Raw genomic sequence first — 13233 nt, 5'->3', positions numbered from 1 at the left:
GCAAAACATAAATGAGATTCCCTGAAGACCAGGGCCAGAACTTTGTTTTCAGACTCTCAATGCCAACAATTAAGCTAGGTCTGAGAATTGTTAAAGTAATAGGGATCAGTACAGGTTAATGATACCTATTAGAGATTATATTTTCACAATATTGTAGTTTGCACTGGATTCTATAGAGTCTTTATTAGTGCAGTAAAACTTGTAACAAACAGTATGTTAAAATTGTACATAACACTATACATAATACAATCATTGTTAAATTGTACATAAAACTATACAGTATACAATCATTGTTTAATTGTACATAACTCTATACAGTATATATAATAATACAATCCATGTCAAATTAAAGGTGTCTTGTCACCCATTTTCGACCTCATACCTAAGTGTTTCCTAACCTTTGTATGCACAACCAAGAAGTTGTTTATTATTTTAGAACTAACTAAAATTATTAAAACCTTCATGAAGATATCTTTAATGGTTTATGATTTTTGCTCTGGAAACAATTTGCCAGATTTTAAGGATGGACAGAGCTTATTTCAACATCCTTCCCTCAAAGAGGCATTATGCCGATCTAATTCTGCCCATTGCAGGTCTTTTTTCTGTCACAAAATGTTTTATATAAATTATTATTTAGCCATTTATTCACATGGCAAGCCCATAATCAACTCTTTAGACACCCAGATGGTGTAGATATTGAGTGGATTAGATTGGCCGCCATATCAATCGGAAAACTTCAGAGACAATTTAGCCTAGTGCTTGTCAAAACATCAAACATCGTTCAGAATAAGTAAATTGACTGGAATTTTCAATATATTTATTTTTCGTTATTTATTTTTGAACTATTATTGCAAGGACGGTGAGCTCTTCATCTAAGTCTTACATAATGCATCTTTATCTTTGTTCAGACGATAAAGAAAATATAAATATATTGCATTAAGTTACAAAGTATTTCTGTCTGTTTGACATTATTTAACTGTTCCTGTAACTTATATCGTTATTGTTTATTCACCATGCTAGCATTGGCTGGTTTTGATTCAACCAAACGATCAATACTCTTAATTTGATCATAAATATAAATGTCTTCTTGATCTACACTCCATTTAGAAACAATTCTTGTCTTGTTAATCAAAGATATAGACAACTATATTTTGAAAATAATGCCAATTAAAATTGAATGAAGTTTGTGGTAGATATTGGATATTGTAACCGATTTTTGGATATTTAGAAATGTGCTACATGTATAATAGATACTGGTAAATAAAAGAAGTAATTGTAATGAGATTTTTATTCAATATTTTCAGCCTCAAGAACAACACCGCCAGCAGACACATCAGTATGATGAAAGACTGGAATATGTTGCAAAACGTCGACCCACCCTATTGCCAGATTACCATCATCATCAAGCTGAACGGTACTTTTTTTATTTTTTACAGTCTATTTATGTCGCCAGTCTCGATTGTGCAGTTTTTCAGACAATATCAGATTTTTCACGTCTTAATTCACACTAAAATATAGTCAAACTGGTGACATAACATTTAAAATAGAAAAAAACTAAACAATATCTGATGCAGATTGAATTGTCAATTTGGAAATTTTCATGAATTTATATGCCTGAAACAATTTGGAAATTTTTTGTACTGTATAAAATTTACTATTAAATGGTACATTACGTAAGGTTATGTAAGGTAACTGAACTTATCTAAAGCCATTTTCTGTTGAAGGCCTGCTCTTTTATATGGCAGCTGTATATGAAAGAGTTAAGAGGATGTTTAACCTGCACTTTGTTAAATGTACTGCATTATGCATGTCCTGTTCTTTTAGACAAGTTACAAAAACATACTGCTATAATTACACTATGGAACAGCAAGTTAAGCATATAAATAAAAACGACCTAGCATGCACAGCTCAAACACTTGACTATCCTAGACTGTTGATGTAGCCATAGAGCACACAATCTTCGGTGCAATTTCTTAGTGCAATGCATGTTCTTTACGAATTCAAGTAATTTCCTCAACTTTTTCCAGCCCTATTCACAGTATATTAAGTGTATTAATATAGCCATGTTGTTTTCCTGTAGGAATTTTTAAAAGAGTGTTTTTTATAAATGAATTTGTTGATATTAGGCTTGTTTTATTGCCATATGCTGCGATTAATCTTAGTGCATATGGAAGTTCCTGTAGACAATTTACATTAATAATAATATTATAGAATAATACCCACTGTTTCTTCGGACATGCTGACATTTTACTTCTACAAGAAGTAGGGCAAATATTAGGTACGAGTGTATTAAGAAGACTCAATTATTGTTTTCTCATGTGATAAATATTTAGAAATAAAAAAAGACAGAGTACTACTTTGTCTGCCACAAGATATTTATTTTCATCTGTAGTCTGTATAATATACTCTGGACCAAGCTTTATGTAAATATGACTGATGATATAAGTCTGTATACCAAGACCTAGTTTTATGTAAATATGACTGATGATTAGTCTGTACACCTGGACCTAATTTTATTTAAAAATGACTTATGATTAGTCTGTATACCTGGACATTAAGCTTTATGTAAATAGGACTGATGATCATGTTGTAAGTGTAGGATAAAGCAGGAGACAGAGGTTATGCCGGGGAAAGAAAGACTGAAGAAAATAACCTGAGAAATAGCCAAACTTAGGCCAACAAGCCACGGTTTTTATTTCGAGGGTTTTTTCTGAAGTCTTTCTTCCCCAGCATAACGAAGTCAAGGACTTTATCTTGTGTATAGACCGTCTATGTTTACATGTTCGTAAAATGAGAATATCCCAGGTTTAAAGAAAAACTTTCAGAAGAATAACCCCAAATTCCTGTGTATATATTCAAAGCCGCCCCGACTTTCAGGCAGAAAGTTTTTCCGGGCCTAGAATATACCCCAAAGATCAAAGAGATTTATCATTATACATGTAGGTTTATAAGTAGAGCTAAAATAATGACTAAGTGTATTTTATCAGTCAAATATTAATTTTCTAAACAATATTAATAAAAACCATGGAACTTCTATCAATCATTTCTACGTTGCCTATGCTGTTGAGACTAAAGTAAACTCTTATAAATTAAAAATACAGTATATTGTTGTGAGTAGAATTTTGTATAGTCCTGATAGTTTTACTGTTGAATAGTTTGAAGAAGAGTAAAATGAAGGGGCTTCAATCCAAAATAATGAAAATTTTAAACCGTGCTATAAAAACATACTGCAAACTTTAAAGATTATCTGGGATGTTAAAACCCCATCTCATCTCACCTCATTTATAACTATTTGAAGCTTACATTAGATTCCATTCATTTGTGATTTTGTTCATAACAATGAAAAAAAAAATGTCTTCTGTTTTCCAGATCCGAGGCATATCCTCAATATAGTCAAGACATGGCAGCTGTTATCCCAACCAGAATAACAACGGGAGGAGGGGGTGATATGGGTCCTCAAGTTGCTAAGCGACCACGTCTGATAAATCGACCTGACCTTCTTCAACCATTACATGTAGATACCCAAATAGAGGTCAAAAGGGTAGGTTATTGTTTCACACAGTCGTGAAAAAAACAATTCAATCTGAAATTTTTAACCAATCAAAATATTGTCGGAAGAGAAAAGTGAAATTTTGTTATATCGTCAAAGATAGGGTTTCAGAATTTAAAAATCAAACAATGACCAGTTGAACTGTGCGAGAGAAAAAAAAAACAAGTCTGGCGTCCACAATTGCTTGTGGATGCTCTACAGGCTAAAGTTCATATTCAATTGACTTTAAATTTATACATAGTGTTTAAGGTCACGAGACAAAAAATCCTATTGATATTCAGCGATTTCCGATAATTACTACCACAGTTATGACCCTTGATCACTCTTGTAGAAGCTCTAGAGGCTAAGTAAATATCCGATAAATTATAAATTTATACACACATAGTTTTAGGTCATGAGACGAAGAATCCTATAGATTTTCAACTATTTCTGATAATTTCTGCAGGAGTTATTGCCCTTCACCTCTTTGAAAAATCGTGTAGCAGCTCTAGGGGCTAAGTTAATATCTGATTAATTTTAAATTTATACACACACAGTGTTTAACCTCATGAGACGAAAAATCCTATTCATTTTCAATGATTTTGGACAATTACTTTGATAAATCTTGTTCACACTCTAGAGGCTAAAGTTAATATAAATTGTTTAAGATCATAAGACAAACCATCGAAACAAATTCTAATGATTTCTGATAATTACTTCATGGGTTATTACTCGTAATTAGATTTTTGTGTGTTGTAAATGTTCTCATTACTGACAAAGGAAAAAATATGCCACAACCCTTGTTGACTACCCAGGTGACTTAGCTGCTGTGGGTGTATTTTTCGTTGCCTGGTAACCTGGGTTTTTTTCAAACTGTGCATCCAAAGATTTTTTAGGAAAAGTTTTGTAATTTTTATTATATATTTTTATAGGAGCCAGCATATAATCCACAAGTAGAAGCTATTTCACCAACTGATGAACCTGTAGGTAAATCACAGAAAGAGAAAGAAGAGATTATTGCACAGATTACTATATTAGATCAGGAGATTAATCAAGTTGAATCCAAGATTAAAAATCTACAAAAGAAACAGGTGGGAACTCTTTCTTTCATCAAAACTCAAATGGACAGTTGTAAAAACAAAAACAGTTTTGATAATGATTCAGGATAAGACCAATGACCATGTAGGATTTTGAATTTGAGACATTATTCTCAGTGTTATTGCCCTTGAATTAAAAAAGATATCTGTACATAAAAAATAAAGAATTCAGTATTCCAGGGAGGTTAGGTGGCCAAATGGTGGAACGTTTTCGTTTGAATCAAGTATTGTGGCTTGTACGTGAAAGGGGGATTGGATGGTCGAATGGTTAGCATGTGCGCGCTGTATCATAAGGTCTGTCATTGAGTCAACTGGTGTGGTTTCAATTCCCCGGTTGTACGTGGCAAGGAGTAGGGTTGTCTGTTCAACCTTGTGGGTTTTCTCCGGTGCTCCAGTTTCCTCCCACTGCTAGAGACCCCTACATGCAAGCGAAGTATTGAAATAAAATTGGACCATATGTTAGTCGCGAAATGACCTAGTTTGTGTCCAGTGGATGTTAAACCCCATTTCTCTCTCTCTCTTGGTACGTGGCAGAGTAGTGTCACCTGTTTAACCTCATGGTGTTCTTCGGGTTCTCCACTTTCTTGCCTTTTGTCTGTAGACATTAGCCCCATACATGCTATTATTTCGTAATTCTGTTTATATTATAGGATCAATTAGAGAAAGATACAGCCAAACCTCAAGAAGAAAAGAGAGTATCACCTGAATTAAATCAAACAGAACCTAAACATCAGAGTATAGCACAGATTATTTATGCTGAAAATAGGGTAAGCAAAGCTCAATATAAACTATGAGAGCTATATCTTTAGTCTAACCCCCCACGCATTTTATTTCTAATAATATCTAATTAGGTACGGTATTTTGACATTTGGATGTGCAACTCTCACAGGGAAAGAAAATTATAATGGTCTGACAGAATCAAAAGGGTTAAAACCCTTTCTGGCATCAACAAATAGAGTTCCGAATTTGAAATGCACACATTTGATCATTTTATGTTTTAACTTCAGAGGAAAGCAGAAGAGGCTCATAAGATGTTAAGCAAATTGGGACCCAAAATAGATTTAGTAAGTTGAATTTTAATTTTGAGCATTCATTGTATATGATAGCAAGTCCTTCTTACTTCTCTGTTAACAGAATATGGAGTATCCTAAACTGTCTTTGTGTTGGTTTAATGCATTAGGTATTCCCGTAACCACATACAAAATAATTGATGTGGATTCAGATCATTCATAATTTTAGCGTAAATAAAATCAGCAATTCTGTAATGTATTGTAATGTAAAACTAAGGCCAAGCCAAATTGATTTTTAGTTGTTTAGGGTTTTGATAGCCATTTATATCCTGTGAACAATTTTTCGGGTTTAAAATTTCAAAGCTTAAAAGGTTGTAACTGAAGGCTTTTGAGTTGAGCAAACAAGTAAGTCGCCAAATCTCAATAGCTGTTCATAACAAAAGTTCCGATTGTTGTGGCATAAACTTGAATTCGTTAAAGGTATGTTGTTTTGTATTTCAGCCATTGTATCATCAACCTTCAGATACAGCTATATATCAGGAAAATAAACAAAAGTAAGTTTTTAATATATTATATATAATATCAGATATCTGATTATAACCAATCTGATAGTTTTTCAGGATTTTCAAATCTGTTTTTCTATACACATCTATTCACACAAGCCATTAACTTTACTACATATGACAGGTTTTTAAAGATAAATACTATGTATTCTACTTGATTTTTAGGTTTCAAGTTTTTAAGAAGAGACTTATCTTACATCTGAAGAAACGGCATCAGGCTAGAAGAATTAGGGTATGTCATACAATAGTACAAATATACTGTTTGTATAGACCCACATTACATGTTGGGTTGTTTTCAAACTCCTTGGGATTGTTTGGTTGGCTGTAAGAATCGGGGGGGGGGGGGGGAGGGGATGGCCGAATGGTTAGCCGCTGTATCATAAGGCCTGTCACTTGAGTCAACTGGCGTGGTTTCGAATCCCTGGTTGTATGTGACAAGGAGTAGGGTCGCCTGTCCAACCTCATGGGTTTTCTCGGGGTCCTCCGGTTTCCTCCCACTGCTAAAGACCCCTACGTGCATTATTGAAATTAAAAAAAAAATTAAAGCATATGTTAGTCCTGGAATGACCTAGTTTGTGTCGAGTGGAAGTTAAACCCCATTTCTCTCTCTCTCTCTCTCCATAAGAATCAAGAAGAACTCCGGCCATCGCATTGATTTTACACATAGTTATTGCTCCTGTTATCAAACTTTTGTATAAACCCTATACAAGATGTCAAAGTTTAGGATCAATTTTTATCCACAGTTACTGCCCTTTTTTTAGAAAGCTTGCAAACACTCTATCTTTCATACTAATCATAAGGATTAACCTAGTCGAAATTAAGAGTCTTGGACTGATTTTGAGGGTTTTTTCTTTTGTTATTGTTATTTTACATTATTTTAATCTTCAGGAGAAATACTTGACTGAACGCTACGACCAACTCATGCAGACATGGCTGAAGAAAATGGAAAGACTTGAAAATAATAAAAATAGAAAGTAAGATTCTGTGTTTTAATTAAGTTTTGAGTTCATTTGTATAATAATCAAGATAATTAAATATTATTTTTTTCGTTCAATTATATTAAAAACAAGTATGGAGCTACTGTAGACCAGGAACCGAGTATGATGTCATCTCTGCCATCTTGGAATTGTGACATCATATCAAAAATTAAAGTCCACCAATCCATGCACAATTGCCCAAGGAACAATAACGCCATCTTTCTTGTTGATCGTACTTCAATTGCCAGATCCCTAGGCTGTTTTGGAAGAGAGTTGCCCCCCTGATAAGAACAACAAGATAAGTAGCACTTGGGGACCAGGGACCTTATTCCCGAAAACTTAAACTAAAATATTTTAAAAATGCAGCCGCTTCATTGGTGGAGATTAAAAATCCTAGTACAAACTTTAGCTCTTGGCCAATGAAAGGGCTGAATTCTTAAAATACTTTAATTGAAGTTTTTGTGAATATGGTCCCCATTCCTGGTCTAAAAAAATCAACATGGTTTTAATCTACACGTCTTAAAGTGTTATTCTATTAAATTAATTGATTACCTACTAACTTATGGTTCTGCCAATATTTATGGAATTAATAATTATGCATACTTTAATTATTTTATAGAACCAAAGAAGCCAAATCTCGGGAATTTTATGAGAAGTTATTTCCAGAAATTAAAAAAGCAAGAGAAGATCGAGAACGGTTTCAAAGGTATTACTTTATAGTTAAGCTCATCTACTCATTTATAAACTGTATATTATTTTTGACTAAACAGAATTATTTCTTTAAATTTAGAGGGTTGGTGGTATGGCACTGGCATTAAAAAGAACCATCAGGGTTTTTAATGTCTAGTTTTCACTTGTCATGGGTACGACTGCAAAGAATTGTGCCTACTGAAAAACCACTCTCATCTACTCAAACATGCTAAAAAAAAAAAATATTTCTCCCTCACATTGAAATTAAATTCAACATATGTTAGTTTCAAACTGACCAAATTATTTTGTTGACAAGACGTTATACCCCATTCCATTCTATCAAATTTATTTCTCTATTTGTCTTCCTGATAAAATCCAGAATATTAGATCTCTAGAAGTATCCATATTTGAGATGTATTGTGCAATATATTTTGTAAATAAAGAAAAAAGTATCTATAAATTTTGTATTTGTTTATTAATATTTTAGTCGAGTGGGTACAAGAGGCAGTATAGCAGGTTATGCTAGAAGTGATGCTGAATTAGAGCAGATAGTAGATGGTCTTAATGAACAGGAGGTATGGTCCTTTAATTATTTCGATTTATTTTTAATACACACCATCTATGATGTCTACTGAAACAATGTGGGTCATCACCAGGGCTGTCAGTAATTTTTCACAGTTGATTAGCAGGTCTACTAATCAAAAAGTCCAATTTTGACAAATTTGATTAGCATATTTAAAAATTGATTAGCAGTTTTTCAGCTTCAACATAAAACACCTAAATAACAAGATATTACTTTAATTCTTAACAAATGATTAGATTTCATTCTTAGATGTTTTTAGCACTGCCACATGTAGTTATGACAGTTTGTGAATGTGATGTAGACTTTTAGTTAGGTCTTATGTCTGAAGCCAATTCTTGGAAGTGACTTCCGAAGCCCCACTCATTTTAATTGTTATTTCTTCATTACATTAGAAACCTTCGTTAGAAAACAATTTCGTCTGCATTTTGTCATGTATTACTATCTTTGTTCAATCGGGCATACCTCGATTAACTAGATACGCGCAATATAAACAATAGTATTTTTGGTAATTCTTACTTAGATTTATCATTTTACAATATGTTAACATTTATTTATTTTATTTACAATACATGTGGGATACACTGGATTTATTTCTTTCAAAAATGAATATTGATATAATTACTTGAAATTGACATGTCTCGTAACGTGAGTGGTACTAATCGATTCACTATTTCTGGTTTAATAGTCCCTATTCATAGAGTTATGTCCCTGTATTAGATAGTATAATGAATTGTGTCTTGTTAGTTCGAGAAGAAAATGTCACACAGAGAATTCAGTTTTGTTATAAAATTTTGTTCGACTTTTTATACACGCTGTCTTCAAAATGTGGATAATCTTTGTGCCGATATCCAAAATGACAGGCATATTGATGATTCGCTGTTACTGCGAATCAAAAACATTAGATTTTAATTTTTGATTAGCAACAAACAAAATATGTATCGCAAATTGCGCTGCAATACTGGTAGTCAGCAGCCCTGGTCATCTCTGGATCACAGTTCAGACCTACAATATTATTTCAGGTTGTTGGTTCTATACTGACAGGCATATCCTTCAGGCATTATCCCTGGTTATAAATTGGGAGTCACAGATCAGGCCTTAGAAATCAAACAAGTTACATTTATTTAAAATGCATTATGCAAAAGCTAAATCTGTCTATTGCAGGTTTTTCTTTAGGCCTGAAATGTGATATAAATTATTAATTAGACAATAATTAACTTACCAAGACTATAATCAACTCTCAATGCCATCGGATGGCTCTGATATTTAATAGATTTGAATACGTTTTGTGGTTGATGAAATAACCATAAAAATGGATAATCTAGACTCTGTTTATTAGCGTAACAATAGTAGTAATAACAATCGAGGATAGACCTAAGTTGTATTGCTGATAACTTGGCTCAGATTGAAGTCCTTTGAATGAAATGTTTAACATATTCCCTTTTCATTATCTATTTTTTAACTATTATAGCAAGGACTGTCTGCTCTTTGAGCTATAATACATTCATGAATATGAACATTAAATTTAGAAATGATTTGTCATTTTTAGGAAGAAGAGAAGAAGATGAGAAGTTTTTCTGTAATTCCACCGATGATGTTAGACGCTCAACAACGTAAGATGAAGTTCATCAACAATAACGGGTTGATGGAAGATCCAATGGCAGAATATAAAGAAAGTCAAGCTTTAATCAAATGGACTGAACAAGAAAAACAAATCTTTAAAGAAAAATATCTTCAACATCCTAAAAACTTTGTTCATATTTCAACATTTTTACAGAAAAAGGTATGGTTTAATCTTGTCTTTGATATAATTGGGTTGATGTCGGAGAAATGGGAACCTGCATTTTATTGAATCATGGCTACCTACATTTAGAATCCCCGGTTGTATGTGGCAAGGAGTAGGGTCGCCTGTCTAACCTCGTGGGTTTTCTCAGGGTCCTCCGGTTTCCTCCCACTGCTAAAGACCCCTACACGCAAACAAATTATTGAAATAAAATTAAAAACCATATGTTAGTCCCGAAATGACCTAGTTTGTGCCGAGTGGACGTTAAACCCCATTTCTCTCTCTCTCTCTCTCACCTACATTTAGTGTCTCAAAGTTCAGTAAAAGTAAAATCCTCAGAAAGGTAAGCAAGATTTTTAATTGTTTTAACAAAAAAAAATATTATTTTTTTAGAGTGTACCTGAAGTTATACAGTTTTATTATCAAAGTAAGAAGAAAGAAAATTATAAACAGTTACTAAGGAAACAAAACATGAAGAAAAGAAGACCATTTAAGGTAACTATATCTGAAGGAAAAAAAAAACATTGTGCCATGAAAGTGTTATGGAAAATTTGAAAATTAATATGTTTTATTATTAAAAACACCATATTCATAATAAAGTTCAACAAGACTACAATTATCAACCTAACTTATCAGTTAAAGATAATTATTATTTGTGATGGATATTGATCATGAAATTGCTTGTGAAATTGAAAATTTCTTTCAAAATAGCATTAAGCTGAGGCTAAGTATTGTGCCTAAATTCTATTACATTCATATTCATATATGGGAGATAATCAAATTCAGGGGGAAATAACTCATCAGAAACCACTCTTAGTTTGTCTATAAATACTAAAAGGTTTCAGATTTATCATTTTACAAGCATCTGGGATATTGATGAGATAGATAAAGAGTATAAAAAGTTGGCACATCTTCTCATGTAATTGTTGGTTTGTTTTATCTTAGCCCCAACCCGTTGTACCTAAAGAGGAACCAAAAGAAGAACCTAAACCAGAAGTAATAGAAGAACCCGCTAAAGAAAGGTAATTGTAGTATCTGTATGCTCATTGACTTTTATCTCCCAAATCTTAGGACATCAGTTAATATCTGATCTATCAACACGGAATGAAAATAGAGTCTAAATATCTGGTTATCGTATTACAGTGCTAGTACATCTAGTACTATAAATATTTGGTTTTCTTAATTACAAGTACTACTAGTAGTACTACAATACATATTTGGTTTTATTACAGTACTAGCACAGCTAGTACTACAATAAATATTTGGTTTTATTACAGTACTAGTACAGCTAGTACTACAATAAAGAAAGAAGATGAAGTAAAAGATGTAGAAGATGAATCATCAGATGAAGATGGGAACACCACACATCAAACAGAGGCTGATGGTACATAACTTATGCCCAATTCCGTATAACTGTATAAAATATGTTTATACATTAGATTAAATGGATTCGTTTATCATGACATTCAGATGGGAAAGGATTAAGAAAATCTACAATACTTATCATTTTAAACATTTTCTACTCTTTGTAATTTATTAACCCACAGATACTGGTAAATAATTACATAGGTCCCTTGACTGAGTGGAACTGATGCATACATCCTTAGTAGTTGGAATTCAGTTACCCAAATTGTAGCCCCTGTGTTTGTCCTAAAGTGACCCACTAGTTTTAGCATTTCTTTATTGTTAAAAACTTGAAGCCTCTGATCATCATGAATGATGTTTATTAATCAATATGAATAAATTTTAGCATGGATTAAGCCATGAGCAAAATGTTAGATATTGTCTGAAAAGTTCAAGATCGAGACCGGCATCTTTAAAATGTGGAAATAATTTTTAACTTCATGCTGAAATTATTTTAGGTGGAGCCCATGAATGTGCTGTATGTAAAACACAGCTAGAACATTTTGGATTAAGTCGACCATTAACATGGAGTAATTGTGATTTATATGGTTTAAAAGAAAGTGATTTAAAATCTGATATGAGAGTTTGTAGTAGTTGTAGATGCCGATCAGTTAGACGTAGATATACGCAGTAAGTATTTAATTTTTGTTGAATTGATTGTTTGATGAATTTGTATGCATTCTAATGTGAACCAAAAGTAATTGGTAATTTCAATTTCATAGTTATTCAGGTGTCGGGTCAGAATCTTTTCACCACTGAAATAATTAAGAAGGCCTTAACCCGTTAAGTGCGTAGGTTGTTATATAACGTCCTGGACAACTGCCACTCACTGTGTGTAGGGCGTAATATAACGCCTTGGAGGTATTTTCCCAAACCTATTCTTAGAACATAGTTCGTCACTTGGGGGAATCCCTTGGGAATCCCCCCACGATCGCAGCATGTGTAGGACATTATATTACGTCCTGGACAACTGCCACTCACTGTGTGTAGGGCGTAATATAATGCCTTGAGGTATTTTCCCCAACCTATTCTTAGAACATAGCACATAGTTCTTCGTCACTTCGTCAAATTAATTACACAATAGGGGGTAGTTAACGTTTTGAAAACGTCACACTTAACGGGTTAACTAACTTGACTTTTAGTCATATAAGTACTATTTATGATGGTAACTGCCTAGATTCTAATCATTAATTTATAGGCTAATATCCTTACAGTGTATATGACTCTATTCTTTGGAACCTTGAAATAGACAAAAATGGTTCTAAAACTTTAAAGCACATATTACTGTAATATTAGTGTATATACAGTGATTTATATTAAATTTTTGAAAAAAAATGTTGTAATTTCTAATCAATTATATTTGGTGAAATACATGAACAGTTCAACAGGTATCTTTATCAAACAATATTAAAATACCTGTAACAGTATTGAAATTTTGCATAAATAAACTAAAAAGTAGTAAATCCATAAAAGTTGTGTTATTATGAATTTATAGGATGTATGAGATGGGTCAAATTTCCCCAATCCCATGGATTTTTTCCAGGTCCTCTGGTTTCCTCCCACTGCAAGCAAATTATTGAAATAAAATTGTATCATATTT

General features: G+C 32.8%; 1 protein-coding gene across 2 annotated transcripts in view; it reads left to right on the top strand.

Moving 5' to 3' along the window:
• LOC126824625 (nuclear receptor corepressor 1) overlaps positions 1-13233 on the top strand; it is a 63839-nt gene that overhangs the window by 33332 nt on the left and 17274 nt on the right. Inside the window, exons 3-17 of one of the 2 annotated variants that reach the window (XM_050553890.2) lie at positions 1305-1414; positions 3370-3541; positions 4462-4620; positions 5277-5393; positions 5634-5690; positions 6138-6190; positions 6365-6431; positions 7088-7173; positions 7796-7882; positions 8354-8441; positions 9996-10229; positions 10623-10724; positions 11175-11251; positions 11507-11613; positions 12092-12263. In XM_050553890.2, coding sequence (XP_050409847.2) covers positions 1305-1414; positions 3370-3541; positions 4462-4620; positions 5277-5393; positions 5634-5690; positions 6138-6190; positions 6365-6431; positions 7088-7173; positions 7796-7882; positions 8354-8441; positions 9996-10229; positions 10623-10724; positions 11175-11251; positions 11507-11613; positions 12092-12263 — 1688 coding nt within the window. Of the gene's footprint in view, positions 1-1304; positions 1415-3369; positions 3542-4461; positions 4621-5276; positions 5394-5633; positions 5691-6137; positions 6191-6364; positions 6432-7087; positions 7174-7795; positions 7883-8353; positions 8442-9995; positions 10230-10622; positions 10725-11174; positions 11252-11506; positions 11614-12091; positions 12266-13233 lie in introns of both variants that reach the window. The other variant, XM_050553889.2, reaches the window with a different exon arrangement.

The sequence above is a fragment of the Patella vulgata genome, chromosome 6 (assembly GCF_932274485.2).
Source record: "Patella vulgata chromosome 6, xgPatVulg1.2, whole genome shotgun sequence".
In the NCBI taxonomy this organism is placed as follows: domain Eukaryota; kingdom Metazoa; phylum Mollusca; class Gastropoda; family Patellidae; genus Patella; species Patella vulgata.
This window is presented reverse-complemented; position numbering and strand designations above follow the sequence as displayed.